We start from the raw sequence: 23,789 nt of genomic DNA on the forward strand, positions 1-23,789 counted from the left end.
TATTCGTAAATTGTTTGATTGTTATAATTGAGATAGCTTGTACCTAAAGTCCCTGTCTTCAGTGAGGATACAAAAATCTGGCCATGAGGAAGTGGAGATTTGAAATCAAATTCCAATGTATGGCATGTAAAGCAGTATTTGCAGTGCCAGAGTAGCGAGAAAACTCTCTCACTAGCACTTCTGATAAGTTCTTCAGCCTTCAGGCACATGAAGGGAAATGCTCTATAATAATCAGAGCAGATCTTCATTGCTGAGCAGATCTTCATTAGCATTATTCTCAGAAATTGCATTAATGCTGGTGTGATTCCTGCAGGTGGAGTGGGTGTCCAATACGCAGTAAGTATTTCCAGTGAGGACTGCAGAAATTTTCCCATGGACTGTGCCACAAAGAATCCACATTTGAATGAAAACAGAGCATTTTGTTATGATGTTTTGGAGAATATAAGCCTTAGAAATAAGGATAAAAATGGCAAAAGCAGAGACAAGCAGATATTATCAAAACTGTGTTTGTATGGCTTGTTTTGGAGGAAATATGCCCATTAGAGAGAGATGGTTTGATGCTGAGCTTACTTAACATTGGCTTCATATTACCACAGTACTGACTTTGGTAAGAGTAAATCTTAGAATCTATTAGATCAGAATCAAGTGCTGTGTTGTCATTAGTGGTGCTGCAGTTGTGCAAGAGCTGTGCCTGATGAATGTTACTTCCTTCAAAGGACTAGTGAAGATTGGTGGAGAGTTCACAAAGTTCAGAATTTTAGATAAAATATGTAAAAAATAATCTTACAAGGTTTGTGGAAGGCATTTTATTTCCTCCATGTATCAACCATCTCTATGTCTAAAGAAGAAAGAGATACTGTCATGGTACTCATTATAGAGAGACAGTCAGTTTTCATGGCATATTATCATTTCAGTATTTTTCTTCACAAATATATCTCCTATGCCGTGCTTTGTTGTTACACACTGGAAGTTTCAATAAGAACAAAGAAATAGTTTCAATAAGGACTGCTTTGTGGATTTGGTAACATATCAAACTTGTTTGGGTTTTTTTGAAAGTTCTTTTTTAATGTGTTGTATATTGCAATAAATAAAAGCAATCTGTTCCTTATTACCATACCTGTGCATTGTTATCGGTTGAATAGGTTAATATCTAATCCCATCAAAAGAACACACATTTTTTATTTGTGCTCCAGAACAATACAGACTATCTTCATGCTGTTTGTTCTCTTGCTATCCCAGCTCAGCTGAAACTCAGGGAATTTTGCTTATTCTGTTTAAGTCACTTTAAGAGCAAAATGATAAGCCTTTAAATGACTTAGGACTGGCCACTTCTGTGTTGACATGTGGAGGGGGTCAGGTATGCAACTGGAAAAGTAAAGAGATGATTTGATGTCTTCCCAGTGGAGTTCTGCTTTCCCCTATTTATCTGCTTTCCCCTATTTATTCCCAACTGTAAGGTATAAAGACCCTGTGGAGACATTCAGTGAAGTGTGGACCAGAAAGGCAGTTATTCCCTATGATGTCAAAGCTGCTTGCATCAACTATGTCTGTTCAGTTTTCATTACACAAATGAGCCAAGCCTGCATTTTATAGACCACTGCTCATTCACAGGCTAGATTGTCATTAGTCCCCAGGGGCTGTGCTTGCTTTTGCTTTCCCAGGTGTACCTCGGGTCTGTCTGTTGTCCAAAGGGACAGTAGCTCGGGCTTGCTGACAGCAAAGAGACTGGTTTCCTTGCTGTAGAAAGTAGCACACATGGGCTGTCCCACAGCCTGGGACACACCAGACCCAGTATGTAATAAAGGTGCATTACACCTAAGCCTGCTGGATCTTCTCAGTGTTATCCCTGAGAGCTGAAAGCAAGTGAAAAAACAGCCAACCAACCAACCATCCAACCAATCCACCCAGCTGGCCTGGAATTGGATGATGGTGATGGTCTTTTTTCCCTGCTGGTAAACACCTAGCTTTGTTTTTGTTGCTGTTGTTGAGAGCTGATGAATGTCAATTAAACATTTTTTGGGAAGGATTTATCAGGGCCAGGATAAGATTTCTGGTCAAATCCAGAAAGGGAGTCTTTTTCTGTCACTCTGGCTTGCCAATAGCTGAGTGATAGACTCATGGGTCTCTCATGACTCAGTGAGATCCTTAACCTACTTGTTACCCCCGCCCTACTTTTAACACTACACCTTAACCTATTGTCAATTTCTCTCTTACTTTTTACTCCATGAAAAACTTGGCAGATCTCAGTTTTGGTCTGATGCAGAATGAAAACACATTCTGAAACCTTGAAATATATCAGGAATTAATTCTTAGATTCCAGGGACTTTGTACAGGGCCAGGCCACCAGTGCTCACTGTCTACTTGATGGTAAGAGGCAGTAAAATGTAGAATCCAGGCAGCTCATGATGGTCCTACAAGTTTTCAAGATGTTCATGTTAGATTATAGCAGAAAACAATGGTAATCTTGTTAAACTAGCTGTAACTTCAAATTTCAACCTTTTCCTACGTCTACAGTATAATCTAAGTTTAGCTTGAATCCACCTTCCTTGGCTGTTAAAAGTTTTAAATTTATTTTAGAGGGAGTAAAAAATAAATGCACACAAAGCTTTGGCAATACTGTACATTGATCATAATCCATTCTTTAATTGCACAATTTACAAACAGCACTTTAAGCGACGTCACTTAGCTGAGAACGAAGATTTGCAATTACTTTTTTTTAAAAAAAGAGGCAGGAAAGCAAAATGGAGAAAAGAAAAAAAACAGAATCAAGATGAACTCAGACTGATTCATACTGGATGATCATTATCTGTTTCCCTTTCTTTTCCTAGGAGTTCAGCTGAACACTAACTCTCACAGATTGACCGATTTAGTAAAACGTTAACATTTCACAGCAGCCTTCCTCCATTGTTTTGCTAGTGAAAAAGCCAGGCAGCTACAAGTGACTGTGGGCTTCTTATCACAGGTTGTTAAAAATACAAAGATGGCTATCTTTTAGGTAGTTCTTTCATTTAACTCTCAAAGGTGTTAAAACCAGTAGGACCACAAGGCCCAGACTGTTAGACCATGCTGAAAAATATATTCAGACAGAGAAGGAAACTTGTAGTGCCTTCCTGAAAGTACAGTTGGTTGTTGCCCAGTCTAATCCTTAAATACGATCTTGCTCATGAAGCTTTGAGAAAGAAGAGTTTCTGCTGCCATCTGTATGAGGGCTTAGCACCCATTCTGACTACGCAGTATACTGATAAAACCCAGAAAAAACAAAATCTGACATTTTTTTATTCATCTTTGGATGATTTCGTGTTGTCACTAGTACTGAAAGGCTCTCCATAGCCTTCTGTTCTAGCACTAAAAATAAATCATGCATCATTTCATGGGAATAGTACTTAATCAACTCAATATAATATTTAAACTTCTCTTTTATTTACAGGAGCAGTAGAAATCGGCGTGTGCATAGGCTCTCCCCTGCAGAGGTGGAGTCCATGAGAGATGTCCTGGCACATAATCTATATCAAGTGCGACAAAGGGTGCGTATGTGACCTGGTGTCACACATTGCAGACTGAAAGCTCTTGTTTGCCCTCCCCATATCATAGCCACGCCGAGTGGTAGCACCAGGACCGGCGCTGCGGTCACGCTGGGCCCGGAGCCCGCAGCCTCTCCGACCCAGGAGCTGCATGGGGAAGGGGAGGAGGGGAAGGATCCCTGGCTCGCGGCTCATTCCTGGGTGGAAAAAAGCAAAGCAAGTTTTTTTTCATCTGCTTTTCACTCTGAAGGCAGCGCGAAAAGCCAGGAAAATCTGTGACTGAGCTGTAGGGGTCAGGCTTCCCTCGCTGCACAGCTACCTGGGACTCAGAAACACCCTTCCTGAGGCTGCCAAACATCCCCGGGGGAGTCTGAGGTCCCAGGTCCTCTCCCTGGGAGCACACAGAGCCGGCATGGTGGAGGCTGGCTGGCTGGGCAGCCTGCATGCAGCGGGCTGGATGGAAGCTGGGCAGACGGCTGCCCGGCACCCCGGGACGGATGCAGGGCTTCGTGGGAGGCAGCAGGCTGGCAGGTCGCCAGCAGCAGCGAAACTGCCCTGTGGAGGTGGGTGGACCAGCAGCGGTGTAAACATTGCGTAGCCCAAAGTCAGCTGAGAGCTGGGCTGGTAAATCCTTGGTCCCTGTGGGAGTCACAGTTTACCCTCGCCATAGAAGAAGAAGAAAAAACGTATTCCACCTCCTCTGGAGCTTTACTTTACAGGCTTTTGGGTTTTTAGTTTTGTTTTTTATTTTCTTTTTCCCCACTCCTAAAATGGGGGTGATAATACCTCCGCAGGGATTTGTTTTGCAGAAGTTTGTACTGATTCTGATGCAGCCCAATGTATAACATCTACTTAATCGAGTCTTGGGCCCAGAATATACAACTGAGTGCTCTCATACAGCAATGAGTGGTAAAGGATGTATTGCAGTAACCTTGAAATTATGCAGATAAACGGGGCTAACTCATGTAACATACATTTGCTGGAAAATGCTAGTCCCTGCTCATTTAAATGTGTCATTATTAATATGATATTCATTCCTAATATTGTTTGATTTGCCATGGCCAATTATCCTTATGATATTAATTTCTTATCTTACCAGCAAAAACTTGCATATATGGCTGTCTCTTAGACTACTGAAATGAACTCTTTCTCTTCAAAATCAATTACAGTAATGACTATTTGCGCCAGTCACTTCCTATGTGGTATTGAAAACTGTGTGCTTTTGGAAATGAAAGATAGGAAGAAAAATAATGCCACTTCTCATACTTCACTTTCAACTCTGAAGGCCTGGTAACGCTCTGGCTCACAAGACCAATTTTATAAAGACCTTTGCAAGTGAGACTGAGCTCAGATTCTGTGTTTTAAGAGGACTTATAAATTTAAGTGAATTTTTCTCTTCAAGGCAGATAATTATTTCCCTCATTCGACTAGATGTATGCGATAAATTAAAAAGCTTGTCCTACCAGATACTCAGTTTTAGGGTGATATTAAGGCATAGTTTGTCCAAATATGGAAAGGAAACTCAGCTGTGCATCTCATTCAGGAGATGTACTCTTCTTAACATATAGTCTTTTCCTCCCGCACACATGCGCAACCTGCTCCTGGCTCAGTAATATTAGTACCAAGACTCAGAGGTGTGTTAACCAGCTATCTCTCTCTCTTGGGACCTGCCTCAGATCTGTAGCTCCCAATAGTGTGATGAGAAGAGGGATGACAAAGGGAGGATAAGCCCAGAGATTTTAACAGCCTTGTGTAGGTAGGCGTATTTTTATGGCACACTTTGAGCAAGAAGAAGTCCATCAAAAATGGCATCAAAATGCAGCCCTTGAGGTCTGAGACTTACAGCTGTGTTCGTGCGTCCTCCCATCTTGCTCTGCAGCAGTGAGGTTAGTGCAAGGCTGCATTTTTCCATGTGATAAAGAGATCTGTGGTAAGTCAGTGGCTGAGCCAGAGCAGGTATCCCCTTGGGCCCATGATTGACCAGACTGTGTGAGGTTGTTAACATTGCAAGCACAAAGAGAATCAACTGGGTGTATTTTCTGTTTCAGGCACCAACATACAACCGATACAACCTGCCTACCAACCCAAATGAGAAACAAGCCCAAGAAATCCTCATCCGTTGGCAGAACAGCCTGACGCAGATTTGCAGGAAGGGAAACAGCTTACCTTGGGGTAGACAGGTACCTGTTACGTAAACTACTATTCATGTAAAAAATGCCCCTGCTTCTCTGTAAATAAGGAAAGAGACACTCATTTTATATGCTTTTTGCAATAATTAAAATGGATACTTTCCCCAATCTCCTCATGCAGCATCTAAGAACAAAGAGCTTCACTGGCATGTAGACAGTAACATTTTTATGTCCTACCTCTATACTTGGTCAGAAATCAGCTACTATGGCTGAAGTACTAAAATAATGTAACTTGCATTGTTTTGGCATGTGCAAAACATAGTATAATCACAGCTGTGTCAATTTGTGGATTCACAAAGTCCTGATGCAAAGCCCTGGACACCTTGCACTGACAGTTTGGGCTCTCAGTCAGTAACAGTAAGACCTGTCTGATCAAATGTAGGCATTGGATAGCACAGACATTTACTACAGCTGAGATAATCACAGTTAAGGAAGAGAAATAGGTTCTTGCTGGGTATATTAATTTTATTTAAAGTTGTCACCTAAAATTGGAAAGGTGAATCTTAGAAGAACATAGTTCTTTCCACTGACTGTAGGAAAAACCTAGGGCTGTTATATCAGACACAGACATTTTCACTGGAGCTGATGTTGAGTTCAACCCATCCAAGCCAAGCATTGATCTTGTCCACAGCTCTCTAAATTTAGCTGTAAATGTGCAGAGACACAGCAGAAAAAGCATATAACCATCCCTTTTTACCATCCCACCCAAATAAGTGCAAATTGTGGAGGCAATCACAGGCACTGAACACATTTCTGTCTCCGTACACAGACTAGCACCTCGGAAGTACGCTACCTCTCTTTGCCTCAGGGCCCCAGCCAGCCCACCAGACGAAAAGCCAGGCGTGTTACTTTTACAGGTAATAGAAGTACTTTACTCTGTATCCTGCTCCAGCAGTGAAAGATGCTCAGTGTATTTAACAGTACTAAGTGAATACTCACATGGGAGTCTCTGGCCTCTTTAAATGAGGTACACGCTTCTCTCCTATCTTTTTTATCTATATTGTTTATACGGCCATCACTACAGCAGTTTCTATCTCAATCCAGCACTGCCTAGTTTTCTCTTTTTCCCTCTCGCACAAATATTCCTGCAATCCCTGCAGTTTGGCCTGGCCATGAGGGCATCCATGTAAGCCCCAGAAAGGAAATTATCTGTTCCCTGCAGCCCCGGAGACACAATTACACGCAGAATTGTTAGGAGCTGCTGAACCCAAGGCTGGCGCAGCCCCATGCCCCCAGGTCCAATGGGCAGCGAGGTTGAGCAGGTATTCCCAACAGGCACCCCCACACTGTGATTCAGTGCACACAACCACGCAGCCGGACACACAGAGCAGCACAGACAGGGCACAGCGCTCACGCAAACGCGAACAGCACTGATGCCTCATCCTGGTCCTCTCTCTGGCTGATCAGGACGACAGCCTGTTAGTGGAAAAATATATACACACACATGCTATCTGAATCCCCCAGAAGCTGGCCTTAGACACAGTCTTCCCAGTAGCTGGTACTGGACCTTCCATCTCCCCAGTTGGTGGCACTGGGGCATACGAGCCCCTGTGGACACAGCTCTGTGGCAGCTGCTGGTACTCGGACCCATAGACATGCACACACACAGAGGTACACACATGCACAGACACTCTTCCCCCCAACTATGCACTGTAGATCCCTCCAGTAGCAGGCCTTGGACACCTAGTCTTCCCCATAGTGGGGTCCTGGATCCCCTTGTCTCACACACAGGGACAAACACGTGCCAACAAATCTCTCTGGTACCTGCTCCAGATGATGGCCTTACCAGTAGCCAACCACAGTCCCCATGCTCTCTTCAGTCATTGGTCTGGACCTCCTGCCCCCCACAGTAGTCAACTCACAGACATTCTGCTCTCCCCAGTCTCAGTCCCAGACTCACAGTTGCTCCAATGCTTGGTTCCAAAGCCTCTTATCCTACTCTGTCTTGGTGATTGCTAGTGATTTTGCACTGACATATACACCCACATGATATGCATACACTTCACTCCCTCCAGCTGCTGGCACTCAGGCCTCCACACACACATGCACACAGTATAGGGAGCTGCTCACTCAGGAAAACAGAATCACAGAATCACAGAATGGTAGGGATTGGAAGGGACCTAGAAAGATCATCTAGTCCAATCCCCCTGTCAGAGCAGGATTGCCTAGACCATATCACAAAGGAACGCGTCCAGGCAGGTTTTGAATGTCTCCAGAGAAGGAGACTCCACAACCTCTCTGGGCAGCCTGTTCCAGTGTTCGGTCACCCTCACCGTAAAGAAGTTTTTCCTCATATTTATGTGGAACCTCCTGTGTTCCAGCTTGCACCCATTGCCCCTTGTCCTGTCAAGGGATGTCACTGAGAAGAGCCTGGCTCCATCCTCATGACACTTGCCCTTGACATATTTATAAACATTAATGAGGTCACCCCTCAGTCTCCTCTTCTCTAAGCTAAAGAGACCCAGCTCCCTCAGCCTCTCCTCATAAGGGAGATGTTCCACTCCCTTAATCATCTTCGCGGCTCTGCGCTGGACTCTCTCTAGCAGTTCCCTGTCCTTCTTGAACTGAGGGGCCCAGAACTGGACACAATATTCCAGATGCGGCCTCACCAGGGAAGAGTAGAGGGGGAGGAGAACCTCTCTCGACCTGCTAACCACACCCCTTCTAATACACCCCAGGATGCCATTGGCCTTCTTGGCCACAAGGGCACATTGCTGGCTCATGGTCATCCTGCTGTCCACTAGGACCCCCAGGTCCCTTTCCCCTACGCTGCTCTCCAACAGGTCTGCCCCCAACTTGTACTGGTACATGGGGTTGTTCTTGCCCAGATGCAGGACTCTACACTTGCCCTTGTTATATTTCATTAAATTTCTCCCCGCCCAACTCTCCAGCCTGTCCAGGTCTCTCTGAATGGCTGCGCAGCCTTCCGGTGTGTCAGCCACTCCTCCCAGTTTGGTGTCATCAGCAAACTTGCTGACAGCGCACTCTATTCCCTCATCCAAGTCATTAGTGAATATATTGAATAGTACTGGTCCCAGTACCGACCCTTGAGGGACTCCGCTAGACACAGGCCTCCAACTGGACTCTGTCCCATTGACCACCACTCTCTGGCTTCTTTCCTTCAGCCAGTTCACAATCCACCTCACTACCCGATCATCCAGACCACACTTCCTCAGTTTAGCTGCGAGGATGCTGTGGGAGACCGTGTCAAATGCTTTACTGAAATCAAGATAGACCACATCCACAGCTTTACCATCATGTATCCACCTGGTTACATCCTCATAAAAGGCTGTCAAGTTGGTTAAGCATGACTTCCCCTTGGTGAAGCCATGCTGAGTGCCCCTAATGATCGCCCTATCCTTGATGTGCCTAGAGACAGCACCAAGGACAAGTTGTTCCATCACCTTTCCGGGGATGGAGGTGAGGCTGACCGGTCTATAGACCGGTCAGAAGTGGAGTTTAATGAGAAAGTAGGACAGGCTGCACTGATGAGGCACAGGGCACTGCCAGACAAATGTACTGACTGGCCCCATTTTACATGCGAGCAGCCCTTTTTATCCCATTTTCCTCTATTTTCCTACACTTGTTGCTCCTACACCAAATTACCCTGATCCCTTCCTGTCCCTGTCTTTGGTTCCTGCCTTAAACATCCCATCATACGTCCTGTACGATCCCAAAATGCTCTCCCCTGGCATCCCACAAGGAGCCCCGTAGTCCGTGGCAATCCTCTCTCAATCTGTGAGGTGCCCCACGGAGACCCTCTGTGTTTTCTCATCATGGTGGGTCTCATTCTGCCCATGGGGCTGATCACCCCTGTGATGGATCAGGGCAGGATCTCAGGCTCATTCCTCTGACTGGGGTATCGAGGGCTCCTCCACTTGCCCTTGTGCCTCGGAGCTCCTCTGTGTTTGTGGACATGAGCCCCTGATCATATAACCTACCAAAAAATCCTGGCAGAGTCTGTCCCCAAGCAGCTGGTCGCTTCTCCCCTATTCCCAGCTTGCTCTCTAGGAATATTTCTGTAGTAATACTGGTATTACTGCATAAAGTTATCAACTAGTCTCAGGTTATCCTATGTACACCGTAAAATGCAGACCCATCCTCACACTCTAAGTAAGGAGAGAGAGGTTAGGGACGGAGCAACACTGAATTGTCAGGGGAAACACAGCAGAACAGTGTCACAGAAAACATGGAATTTAGGACACTTGAATCTTCATTATTGTCTCCGTCTGTAATCTCCCTGACTCCTTTCTGAGTTTATTTATATGAACCTGAAAGGCATTTGTGTTGCTTAGAAAAATTCCTTTTTTAATTTCTGGCAAAATTAGCTATAGCAATTGAAACCATATTTTTAATCTTTGTCTTTGTATCAAAAACTTGGACAACAAAGTTTGTTTGCTGCAGGTGCAAAATTATTTTCTTTCTTCACTTTCTGTTTTACTGTGAAAGAGATGAAAGCAAAAGAGATCTGTGTAGACAAACCATCCCCTTGGGTCTGGGCACTCACACCTGATGGAGGCAGAACAGAAACCCATAGGGTCTATTCAGAGGGGAAAATCAAAGTTACTCAAGGGGTTTTATTTTATTTTTTTTCCATACAGCTGATTCTTTTCTTTTCTGTTTGTCAGGATGTCATGGTCGGGGATATACGCCTTTCTAAAAGACTAAAATTATTCTACACAGCAGCCTCAAACATAAAAGCATTTCAGACACTTTCAAGGGACCAAGTCCTGCTATAGCAGACAGGCACATTATTTCAGTGGGGAGAGGAGTAAATCAGGAAGCAATGAAGGCAGGTACCTTTTTACTGATAGCTAGGCCTGAATTTGGGCCCTGCCTCGTGATTAATCCGAATAATTAGACTTCTTGGACTAGCTTCTGACACCATGCACCATCTTACGTCCATTGCATAGCATTCCCACCACTTTAAATGTCTGCAGTGGAAAGAAGCCACCATAAACTCCTCTCATAAACTGTGTTAGAATGAGATGAATTGCACTTGGGAACTGAAAAGGGAAATACTCAGTATGTACGAAATTAGAATGACAACCTCATATATGCACATACGCATTTACAGAGATAAATGCCACCTCTTCTGTCTATGCCTACAAGCCCTCCTGGAACAAGCATCCTCCAGCAAGTTTGGTTTAGCTCTTATATATAGCATGTGCAGAAAGTTTAGTAACAAAGAGGTCAGAAGTGACTACAAATAGATCCTTAAACTGCCTATCAGCTCTTTCTGCCATTCACACAAATGACTGATTTCTTTGACAGTATGTATCACCCATACTTTGTAGCTGTGATGCCCCCAAAGGGCTAAGTAGAAGACCTCCAAATCTGAGAATACCTTTCCTGTTTTAGTGCTGGTGGTGTGGTATGCCCACGTGGCCTAACAGAAGCAGGTTCTGCTGTAAAAGAAATCTGTGGCCCTCTTCAGTGGAGGTTAAGTGTTGGTGCATGCACTCTTACTTTGCGCAAACTGTGAAGTAAACATTAGCTTAAAATAACTTAATAGTTATTAAGCTGCAATAACTTGATAAATTTTGATTGTGTCTATACCCAATACACGTGTGCTTTAACTGCAGCAGGATATATAGTCTAATTTTATTATTCATGGACCTTTGTGTTTATCTCCCCAAAACTCCTAGCTTGTTACTAACTGTTTCTTAAACTAACTAATTTGCTAGTGCATAGTCAGACTACAAGCGGCTTTAAGAAAAGTAACAAAGCATATTCTGTAAACTCAACAGAATGAAAGAGCCAGTTATTGGCCTATTGCAGGCAAATTTTTATTGTGTACTTGTGGCAAATAAAGCTGGTAGGAGTAGGTCTGACACACCCTATGTAATCAAAGCGCCCTAGAGTCAAACTCCTGGTTTCAGGTGAAACTGTTTTCTTCCCAGTTGTTATTCACAGGTGACTGGTAAACTTGATTTTCAGTGGCACTAGAGTCTTCTCCTTGGTCACTTTTTGTCTTCTGCTGTGGGTTTCACAATGCTTTTCAACTACGGGACTAGGTAGACTTGCGAAATTCTTAGAAAATTGAAAGCTGCATAAAGGAGCCTGTGAAGGCGTTGAGCAGCTCTGTGAGGCACTGAAAGATAGCTGAGTGTGCTTATTCACCGGGGTTTCAGGGTAGAGGCAAGACCAATAAAATCTTCTAAACCTCAGCTTTGTGATGAAGATAAAAATTTAGGGTTATTTTTAGTTCTTGACTGCTCTCTTATTCTACAGAAATTATTTAAATGCTTCAGATCTAGGGTTTAAAAACATAATGCTGTATTGTATTGAATACCCTTTAACTGTCCTCGTCAATACCATGGCGTTTCTCTTTTCTCTTCTTCAAAATATGAATTATTTGTCTATTTTCCTTCAGATCATCGCAGAAGTGGCTCTGATGCTGCCTTCCCGGTAATGTTCAGACCTCAGCCCCAACTACGGCCACTTGAAGCAAAGCACCGCCAGGAAGAGCAGATTCCAATGGCACGCTTGGATAGACGAGCGGGCCCATCCGATCTGTCTGGTCGAAGAGGAAATTCAATCAGCCAGCATCGTTTCACCAGAGCAGGCAATCCAGCTCTAGTGCCAAAGTCTCGATTCACTGTAGGAGAAGTAGAGGGGTATGAGTCAGAAGAAGAGACAGAAACGATGGCACCAGCCAGGCCATTAGACATATGAGGAGCAGAGAATAGTGATGTTTGCATCTCTAGGGTCCTTTGTACACTGCTCCAGAGAAAATAACAAAGCTTTTGTACGAACCAAACCACAATTTTCCTTTTGAGATCAGTGCACTCATTCTTGTATCACTTTCAAGTGCTGTATCAAGGTACTTAGTGACTCAGAGAAGACTCAAATTCTTATATGTTTATATCAAGCTCTCTTTCCAACAGAACACTGCAGAGAAGAGGGGAACGTGATCTTTGCAGAGGTTTGGACATGGATTTAAATGACAATAGTTGGGCACATGCAATGCTATGGATGGAAGCTGATATTGCCGCCTTCTGTTCTATACTATGGCCTAAATCCAGAAGAAAGAAACACCAAAGGACACGCTTGACACGTGAGTGTCCAGATTGGTAACTTCAACCAACTGTCTAGGGCTTTTGACCTCAGAGTAGTTGAGATATTCCAGGAAAGATTTAAAAAAAAAAAGCATTTTTAGGGCACCTAAATGTCACTGAAGATGCCTAAAGGGGTACTTAAGTCAAAAGGATTCTTGAGTGGACACTTTCAGCACTTGGGAATCTCTTGGCATCTCAGGTTTCGGCCGTGCAAAAGTGCCTAAAGTCAGTTGCTGTGATGGTCCATAACTCCTGCTACTTCCTATCTCCCACCTACAGTTGTTTTGGACAAGCACTGCAGATAGGGAGCCAGAAACAGGGACAAAAGGTAAAGGGACTCTAACTGTAGCCTGCTGGCTAGCATGAAAAAAGGGCCCTGCGCTTTGCTCCCAGGTTTTTGTGGGGTGTCTGCCTGTATGTTTTACAAAGAAGCATTTGCTAAAAAAGAACAGAAAGAACCAAGGGGTCATGCACGGAGCCTGTGACATCCCAGCCTTCCTACTGAGCTCCCTTCCAAATGGCTCTGTGTGACCACGCTCTGGTCTCAATGGTGGGTCTCCCTAGTGGCAGGGGTACCAAAAAGCCATGGTCTTGAGTCATTTTGGGTGAAGTCTAAAATCCCAGATACACTATTCCTCTGATGGAGCTCTTTTCTGCAAAATGGATGCAGCTTTGCCACTGTCATCTGTGTCTTGAAACTGTAGGTGAGCTGGTTTTATCCAAAGGGATGTTTTGAGACCAAAAGTCCATAAACCCACCCTTATAGCTGCACTGAACTCACATCTACAGCTGAGAAATGCACCAAGTTCAGTCATGCTTCCTTCAAGTTTCCCTCTCTCTCTTCTATTCAGAGCTTCCTTATTTGCCCAGCTCAAGGTCTGTAAATGCTACCGTAAGAGTCAGAGACATAAGAATTAGAGATAGCAGTGCCAACTTTATGTTTCTCTTTTTTATATTACTGTTAAGTGCTTGGATGTCCTGATCCAGAAAAAAACTTTTAAGTGTAAGTTATGACTTCACATTTCTTACAGTGGATTTCTGATTCAAGACAGGTAGCATCTAAACTAACAAATTTGAAAAGCGCCACGAGAGGAAAAAATAGAAGCCCTTTTTCCCCTTTTCTCATGTTTGCAGCTTTTATGTTTAGCAGGTCATAATGAATCATCTGTACTGAAATTGTACAAAGCTTTATGAAACTTAAGTTCTGTTTGCATTTCCTCATTGTGTCAGAGAAATTATACAACTTCCTTTTATGAAAGCAGTGGTACGTTATTAAAAGCGGGTAGGATTTGGCTTTTGTACCGACACTGAATAAGCAGTGAAATACAGTTCTGTACCTGAAAATCAACAAATAAACCCAGCTCCACCAAAAGAGGAAGTGCTCCATGTATTTTTTAAATAAAAGCCTTGTGCCAGATCACAATCCTATAGCAAGTTATATTGACATGTCATAAATCTCAATGAAAACATTATTTTAAGAAAAAGAGTTATACAAAATCAGGTTTTACATTGCACTGTGAGGTACCCAGTTGCCCTATGAAATTTAATTAAGGGCAAAACTAGTGCCCACGTGACGTGGTCCTTACGCCACAGAGCTGACATAGGCGCATGGAGTGGGGTGACAGAGGTGTGGGACCTGCTTCTGCATTGCAGAGTCAGGAGGGGGCGGGATCTCCAAAACGGGCTGGTGGGTGATGCGAACCGGAGGCAATCCTTGAGGACAGAGATGAAGGGAAAGCAGAAACCTGAGAGGAAGGTGAAGAAGGGATAGAGTCTCTTCTTCAAGGGGAGGCACAGGAGAGAGATTCAACAGAAGAATTACTGTGAGCTGCAAATTCAGCATTTCCTCTTTAAGAAGATTTAATCAACATGTTGTCTGGGGGAACTGGACAGACACCAACTGTGTGAGATGAGGAAGGTTAATGGGATGTCTGGAGTGGCATGGAAAGGAACTAGACATACAACATGAAAAAGAAGAGTCTGTGCAATTTGGTCAGGATATGTTTGAAAGGCATGCTTAAAATTGACTCCTAAATTCTTTATTAAATATTATAAAAGTTGTGGAGCATATATATAGTTACCCATCGTAGGTAGGGAGCAAAGCGTTCAATTTCTAATGACCATTTATATTAGACCTAGAGAAAAATAATTAAGTGTTTTTAAAATACAAATAAAACTAGTGCATAGCTGGAGTCAAATCTTCCTCTTTTGGTTCATTCCTAATCTTTCCTCTGACAAAATCAGTAAGCCAGATCTTCAGAGAGTATAAAGCTATAGAGCATCTCAAAGTTAATAGAGCTCTCCCAGCTTTTGCAGTCTGGCCCCCAAACTTGTAAAATCTATTTTTAGTTTTCTTTCCTAGCAATTAGAAAATAGGACTGGAAGAAAATTTCTTTCTGTGCCATTAGTTGCTGTTAATGGTTTTGCTGACCATTAGCCAAGAAGCAATGCTGCAGATGCCCATATAAAATGTGTTCTAATATATAAAGTTTCACTGTTTATTTGTTTTCATGGGTATTTCATACTTGTGGACAAGAATTCTCCTTAAAGAAGCACATTGCTTATGTTTTAAATAGTAATAACTACAGCAATGTTGCACTACAAATAACTTACTCTGTGTCTATAGGCTCTCAGGCTTGGTCCATAAAGAAAACTGAAGTGGTTTAGGGCATGAATTTAAATCCACTGCTGGTGGATTTAAGTCCTCATGTGTGTGGGCATTCTTAAACTCCTTAACCTGGGTCACATCCAAGAAACTTGTGCTGATAATTTGCAAAAGTAAGTTAATTCAAGATCTTTTTTTAGACTGGTACAGTATTATTTACTGGGGAATTTAAACTATATGCTGATTTAAGGTGAATTGGCACAGGAAACTCATGCCCAGAAGGTGAAGAATTATTACTCAAAATCCAGACAGGAAATAGGAACTCAGGGAATTAAGATTATTTCCTCAGGGCAGGAGGATAGTGCAGGACAGGTGAGTTTCAGGAAGGAAAAATAATGAATAGCCTGTACCTTCGACAGTAGAGAAAATATGAGATACACTTGAACAGAACTTGCTAACCAAAGAGAAAAATAAGACAATAGTAAGAACAGTCATAATGAGAAAATATTTTAATAGTAAAAGCAACAATGGTCAAACAGAATACTGCAGAAAGAGGGAAGGAGTTATCAAGGTCATTAGTACATTGTGAACAACTGGCAATACTTTCTTATTTATTGCACGGTGTGATTAACTGTTAGATCCTGTTGTTCTTGCTGCAGCTGTTACTCTCCAACTAACATCCCAGGCAAGTAGGAATGTCTAGTAAAAGGAGAATCTCTTCCTCAGAGAGTTTACCATCAAGGACACAGCAGTGAGAGGAGCGCGGGCAATCAGGACACCATAGGAGCTAGTGCAGGGAGCGCCAGGCTGTGACCTCCAGAAATGCCATTTGACAGAGTGCACGGAAAGAAGGCATTGCTGCGGTCCCTCTTTCAGGGGGAATGGTGTCCACTGGGAATGTCTGCAACTGCGTAGTCAGGGCTGCCACTGCCGACTGTACGGCACCCAGGGAAACAGCATACTGGCTATGTGATAAGGCCAGCAAGCAGGGCAGGGCAGGATGCTGTGAAGGACCTAAAAGCAGTTTGTGTGTCACACTAGGGGAGGACATTGGCAAAGGAGTGCAGAAGCAGGGGGATAATTCACCTCATAGTATGGCTCGAAACTCAAGTGAGTGGAGCAGACGTGTGTCTATCAAAGCCAGAGAGGAGACGCTGTAATAGTTGGAAAAGAATCCCTGCCCTGGCGGGAGCTCTAGATGGACTGGTTTACTGCTCTGTGTCTGGGCCAAGAAAGTAGGCCAACTTAAAAGACAAAAGTTAGTTCAGATGTGCTTAGAGCAATTAAGGAAGGTTATATGAGATTTAGAAAATCTGATGGGGGTTTCAGGCTGGAGAGACTGGTAGAGAAGGAGTAACCATGACCATGTTCAGCATGAGAAGGATAGATTAATCCATATTTATGAGCGAGGTAGTCAGAGAAAGAGGACCAGTGATATCTGCAGGGGAAATAATCAAATTACTATGGATGAAAAGCTTGATTTTTACATACCAGAAGATGAAAATACTCATGAAATGATTCTTATTTTCTTGCTGGCATGTTGGTATTGAGAACTGACACTTTCAAGGCTTTTCCTGCAGCCATTAGACTCTGAAAACTCACGTTGTATTGTCATGTATGAATGGAATCTACTCTTTAAAAGCCTGTGGGAGACTCCGGAAAATATAACAAATATTTCCAAGCTTCTTTTCTTCATAATTTTTTCATATACTTCTTCTAATTTTCTATGTACATATATGGATAAAACACAAACATTAAGAGTGGAAAAACAGATTACCTTATCTTTATATTTTGTTTGCTTTTTAGGTAGGACAATTACGTTTATTGTTTTGCCAAACTCACTGTACTTAAGAACCTTAAAAATAGAGGTGCAAGGTAACATGAGTAATATTCTGAACCAGTTAAGAGGACTAGAAATCTATTGAGCTAAGTTGCCTAATTTATTTCCTTTTGAGAATCTGTCTCAAAAGTAATCACAAGTGAAACTCTTTTTCTTTCCTGCTTTGGTTTCACAAGTGTGAATTTTCAAAAGTTAATATCGGTTCTTTTTTATTTCTAGTCCGCTCTTCCTCCTTGAAAAATTCGAGATTCTGCTACCTTCCAATTATAAGAAATGAGACATGGACTGAAGAAAACAATGCCATGCTCTGATTTTCAGTTTTCTTTCTTTGGCAGGGCAGATTTCAGCCACACCATAGCGAACAGCTGGTCAGGAGCAGACACTCAAACTGAACATCATCCCTGACTTTTTCTGCTGTGGGATCAAGCTAGGAAAAAAATAAATATCTGTCAAGAATAGCCACAGTGAGCTAGGGGTACAGTCATTACTGTACATTAGTCACCTGCAACATCATTTTTGCACATGCAAACACAGGTCAGATCATTACAAATCGTCTCAGTGCTTTCCCATCAGTAACTTATTCCACTAAACACAAAATTATCATAAAAGAGGCTTGAAGTTAAATGGCTTTTATTGCTGGCATGTATGTCAGGTATTAATTTAGACTCATTAGTTGGTACTGGGCCTAACACCATTTTCGCCTTGCTCTAATGTATTATCAGCAGTGATAAGGGGTGAAAATAATGGTTATGCACAAATGCCAAAATGAAAAGGCTCTTATTTTTTTAAGATATCTTGGAATAAAACTTATAGTCCTCTAGCTAACTTTATTCATGACTTTCTTTAAGGGCAAATTTCCCATCACAGAAGCTTGCACTGGGTGAGAAAACAATATATAAATGAAAGTCACCTGCCCAAATATAGTCAGCTTCAATATTACACGATGATTAACATTGATAATACTTGCAGTGGTGCACAGTGTCTTCCAGGTGGTGTGTGCACACAAGGCTCAGACTGTTCAGAGGCAAGGCATCCTGAGAATTATGCCAGTGTTAAAACCCTATGTGAAAGGTGGAGAAACTTGCACAAAGCAAATGAGCCGTGTGTACACGTAGCACAGGAACAGTGCCAGGAACTGAACATGAGACCCTGGTTCCTTGACCCCGTGTCTCCCTTTACTTCTCTTAGGCTTTCAGGTGACTGAAACCTGCAGAAAGGAACAAAAGAACAGGCTGAAACTGTTCCTCCACCTCTTACCACAAAAAAAAGGAACGATCTGCACAGAACTTACATTGTTTGTGCACTGCTTCAAGCCAGGCATAAGGACTTGCTGTTTACAAACACTCAGTGTCCTAAAAGACATCATAAAAGTTTGCCATATTGAAGATATACCTATAAAATATATGTAAAGTAAAAAAGATGTATTAACTTGTTTTTCCCTCATACATTCACTGTTGTTCCTTTCAAAAAACTACATAAGTTCTGCATATTTTGCATAGTTACAAAGACTTGGTAACATTGAAGGGGCTTGTAAGAAGTGAAGATACTAAGCTAAATCCATGTTTTCCTTGGAACCTGCAACAAAAACTCTTGGAAGTTGCTTCTCCTCCATTTTGTTCTGTTGAGGATAGAAGGCTATAGGTCTTTGGCACAGGTGTTAGACCTAGAACAAATCTCTTCAGCTTTCTACGCCTCCGTTTTCCCACAGGTACAATAGGGATAAAGACTCTCAGAGCTAAGTCATCACAGGTGCCTCAAACCATCTGAGTTGCCAGATTTGGCACAGGAGCCATAGGAGCCCTTTGTTCCCTGGATCAGCAACTGGAAGCCAGGGAGGTCCCCTGGGGCACTTTTACAGCAGCTGGACTGCATCCCTGGGGCTGGAGTCGATGGGGATCTGCACAAGGCAGCCAATGGCACAAATCAGTTGAGCACATGTGGATGGCTACCTTGCAGTGATCTGATGAACAGCTTATACTCCAGTGGGAGCTCAGACACCTACCCCACATGTAGGCACCTTCATGGTGAACATCTAAATGCAGCTTACTGAGTCTGAAGTGAATTCCGCTGTCCTCATCCTTTAAGCAATTTTGGCACCTACGAATGAAAAACATCTTTTCAAAGCTAGGCATTATGACTGCTTTAGCTTTGAGATTAATCTTCTTTTCTTCCTCAATAAACTAAGCTACTTCTGCATATACATGTAAAAAAGGTAATATATATATATATTTTTAACAGTGTCTCACTGTGTACAACTCCTATATTCTGTTTGTTTCTAAAGGACTCTGTCTGCAAGTGTATTTGGCTCAATCTGCTGTAATGGGTTTAGGAATAGAAAATTGCAAAGCTCCCATTACTGCTGGCTCAAATGGACCCTTTGGCTTGAATTCCTCTTAATGATACATATCGCAAAATCTTTCCCCATCATTTTCATAAGTATGCAAACATAGATTCAAATGATGTGATGACTGCTGACAAATTTTTTAATCAAGACTTAGCAATTTGAAGGAGCTCTTTAAGGAGCTTTTTTCTTATTTTTCCCTAATGCAAAAATGCCTGACACTGATTTACCAAGCACTGCAGAGCAGATCTAACAGCCAGTGACAAGACCAAATTTACAAGTCTTGTTCCAAGGTAATGAAAAGAAAGAAAGATAGATGTAGCGACAAAGCTCGAAACATCACTATAAACACGTCTGCATGAATTAAGTTCCAAAGCTCAAAAGACCTCTCTTTATTTTTATTTTTTTAATATTATTATTATTTTTTTTATTTTTTTTTTTCTCAGCCTCCCACTATGTGTAAATTTTTCTGTACCAGTCTCTAATGAATAAACTAAAACTCTGATCGATGAGAGCATGTTCTTCTGCTTTATCTGCTGGAAGAGACATGATTTCATCGAAGAGGAAAAGAGCTGCAGTGACCTCTGTTGATGGAATTAAGCAATGTATTTAAAGAGCCAAAAAGGAGAGGTGACACCTTCAAATCCTCTGCTAGGATTAAATAGGACCAAAAGTAAACTGTGCAAAGAGGGAGCAGCTTTCAGACTGCATATGAAAACGACTATTTCCCAACACCCACTGAAGTTAGAACCCTTATGAGGACAGTTGCCTTTTTAAAATAATTTTTAGACAATTTGTTCCTTTTTAATGTGGAATTAAAAACTATGTGCATGACGATAGAGGACATAAGACACTAGGGGAGATGTGGTTTCTTGAAGTGCTATACTGCATTCCAGGAGTTTATATCTCCAAAGGAAAACATCATGCCTGCATGTATTACGTGATCTGAACTTGGTGACCAGTTCCCTGTGCCAGCCTGACACACGGTATTCTTGAAGTTTTGAGGCAAAGAAGCTTTCCAGTTGGCAGGCTGCCTGTGGCAGAGAGAAGTATCTAGGAACTGTCATGCTTTTATGACCAAGAATTTGGAACATGTCTTTGTGGGCTAGTTCTGATCCAGGAAAATAATTAAACACATAAATACCCACAAGGATCTGGACCTTAATACTTAACTTCAAGGTTGGGAGTAGTATTAGTAAAGCCAAGCATTTAAGGATTGATTCTGTACAATTAAAGCTATTGAAATCAATAAAAAAAAAATCCATTAAGAGCTAAGTAGCTTGGGGAAATCGGGATATTATGTCCTTATTTTTTTTCAGACTTGTACTTTTGCTAAGAACTACTCAGTATTAAACAGAGGCGTAAATGAGGGTCAGGGCTTCGTACAGTTATTTTATGTTTCTGAGCTGTCCAGTACACAATTGGTACTCACACTGTTTGGCTTCTTTAGGAGCCACAGCAATACAGATTGGTGTATTTTTCCTCCTATGTCTGGTGTTACGGCAGGTCTGACTGTGATCACAAAGCTGGGAGTTTTCCCAGTTCAGTTATTTTAATTTGTTAATGCCTCCATCAGAGCCTGAGAAGTTTTATTTTTAGTATACTTTCCAGAACCACTGCTGTCCCTCTGATCCTAAAATGTCCTTCTCGCAAGAGACAAATGGATAGTGGTAATGAAACTTTATTAGTATCCACTATGGTATCCTCATTCAGGCTTTGTAGAAAATAATTTCTGCAAGTGTAACGAGGGAAAAAACCCAAGTTCATCCTGGTTTTAATAAAAAGTACGAAGAGCTGTACATGAAGCAATATCTTATTTTGATATAGATAAAATCAGAAAATGAAATAATAGATCAGTGCACTATGATATAATTAACTAGATATTAGAGGTGTACTTGCTCTGCCAATCTAAGAACATCAAGATACACAAAATGTAAAGCATTAAAATAAAACTGGGTTTGCAATGTTACAGATGCCGTAAATGTTATGGCATCTTACACAAATTTCACAATAAAGACAAATATTATAGCTACCTATTTGAGAACTTCATGCTGTCATGCATGAAGGAAGTATTGATGCATCTTTCATCATTAATTAATGATCCTGGCGAAGATCTTCATTGAATTCTGGGAAATTATGTCTGTTTTTTTTCACTCTGCATGAGTCTGACAAATTTTTGTGGAGAGTGGTCAGAATGGGAAGTACAGGTGGGTGGTAGTTTGGATCAAAGATTTCTTTGCCTCAATATATTTAGCATCCTACACAAAGACCTCTACATGTTAAAGGTCTCCAGTTACCCACTCACTCTTCTAAAGATAACCCAAGAAAAGGCTCTATTCCTGGGAGAGTTTATACATTAAGTAAATTAATTCTATGTTAGAATAGCACATAGAACCATTCTGTATAAAGAATAATTATTTCCTGCTGAGCTTACCTTGTGATAGGACAATTATTTTTTTTAGGTTGCTTGACATAATTCTAAAATGAACATTTGTAATATTGCATATAGCTACAACTTTTGCACTGAAGGCTGAAATCACCCATGCTCTGATATCTGTGTTAAAGCTGAGCCCCATTTCCATGTGTATTAGCTTTGCTACCTCAGGTATGGTTTAGGAAGCAGGTTGACTCAAAAGGAATCAAAATATCTTATTGCCATTTTTCTACTGTGCATTCTTATTACCCAACACTTTATACAGGCTTTATAATTTAGTTCTTTTCCAGTTCAATATCACAGTGCATTTATGAACAAGTTCCTGAGTGGTTATTTATGTACCAGCCTTCAGAGGTCAGTTCTTTTGGCTTATCTTATAGAAGAGAAAGGAAAAAGTCAGCAGTCATCTTTTTTTACATCTGGAAAAGTATCTTTTTTCATACAATTATAACTAACTGACAGGAATTTGCTCAAAGTTAAAGAATATCTTTGGACGAAGATTAAAAATGGAAAATTACATCTTCAAAGATGTACTTTTCTTTAAATTACTAGTATGTGAAAACTGTTTTGGAACTTTAATTGCTGCTACAGACTTACTACAAAATAAACTTTGCAATAAACCCTGGCTGATCCTTATCTATAACCAAAAATCTGCACACTGGCAAGAGCATAATGTAGGGTGAAATCATATTTGGATTTGGATTTTTTTGCAACTGAGTTCAACAAGGCAGGATTTTCTCTTTCAAGCAGCGTCAAACTTCTCTGTGTATGTGGAGATTATCTGGATTCTGCAATAATTGCTGGTTGGGTCAATTGCTTGATTTTTTACAGTGAGGAGACTTACATACTTTCTGGTTTTGGCCTCACACAGAAGCATTTGGGCATGATTTCTCAGGGTAAACTGGACAGTCCAAACCCAGAGTTCGAGTGACCTCTTGAGTTAGAAGCCAACATCTCTGCCCAGTGCCAGCTCTGAACCCTAACAATTATGCCTGTTTCCAAAAACTGCATCTGAACCTGCCATTCTTTTGACCATTGTGATTTTTGCAATTTGCATCTCTCTGTTTGCATCTCTCATCCTCTTTTAGCATGCTGCAGGTGGGACAAACCTGAGGCCCAATCCCAGGCTTCATCAAAATCTCCCAAGTAGCAACCACTGCAAAGTTGATAGGTAAAATCCCTTCTCATCACAGAATCACAGAAGGGTTGAGAAGGGACCTCTGGAGGTCATTTAGTCCAACCCCTCATCCATGGCTCCTTTCCCCTCTTGTGAGTAGTCACTTGAAGAAGACCTGGGCAATGCATGCAGTCTCTTAGCAATGGCCAAAACCCATATTCCATCACATCACTGTAAGAAAAAATCATGAAAAGAGGTCCATGCAGTGAACAATGAGGGAGGAGGCACCTTGCACAGCTTTGCCTGTGATTTTAATAGCAGCAGCAGAACAAATGAGGGGTTGGAATCCACCACATCTGGCTTCAGATGTGTGTGCCAGCCTATCAACCCAGGGCTCCTTTCATGCTCAACTGTAAAAGGCAGCATCTATAAGCAGTGATTGATGGACCTGTACTGGGAAGCAACAAGCAGACCCTTTTGAAGTGCCTGCTGCTTTCCAGGAGCCCTAAATAGAGCCCAGGGTGACAAGCTGGGACATAGATGCCATTGCTAAAGGACAGATGAGCCACTCTGAAAATAAAGTTATGGCTACCTCTTACTGAGGAGTTGAAGGGGTTTTAACAGATTTTGGTCCTTCTATGAGCAGCATCTGTACACATTTTATATGATGTTAGGGCTGAA

General features: G+C 41.9%; 1 protein-coding gene across 1 annotated transcript in view; it reads left to right on the forward strand.

The window, feature by feature from the left end:
• Positions 1–12,388, forward strand: part of SLC9A4 (solute carrier family 9 member A4) — a 37,939-nt gene extending 25,551 nt beyond the window's left edge. Inside the window, exons 9-12 of the mRNA XM_068423820.1 lie at positions 3,428–3,524; positions 5,570–5,701; positions 6,480–6,567; positions 12,087–12,388. Of these exons, the coding sequence (XP_068279921.1) occupies positions 3,428–3,524; positions 5,570–5,701; positions 6,480–6,567; positions 12,087–12,388 (619 nt within the window). The remainder of the gene's footprint in view (positions 1–3,427; positions 3,525–5,569; positions 5,702–6,479; positions 6,568–12,086) is intronic.
• Positions 12,389–23,789: the final 11,401 nt, after the last annotated feature.

Source organism: Nyctibius grandis, chromosome 2 (assembly GCF_013368605.1).
Source record: "Nyctibius grandis isolate bNycGra1 chromosome 2, bNycGra1.pri, whole genome shotgun sequence".
NCBI classification, from domain to species: Eukaryota; Metazoa; Chordata; class Aves; order Nyctibiiformes; family Nyctibiidae; genus Nyctibius; species Nyctibius grandis.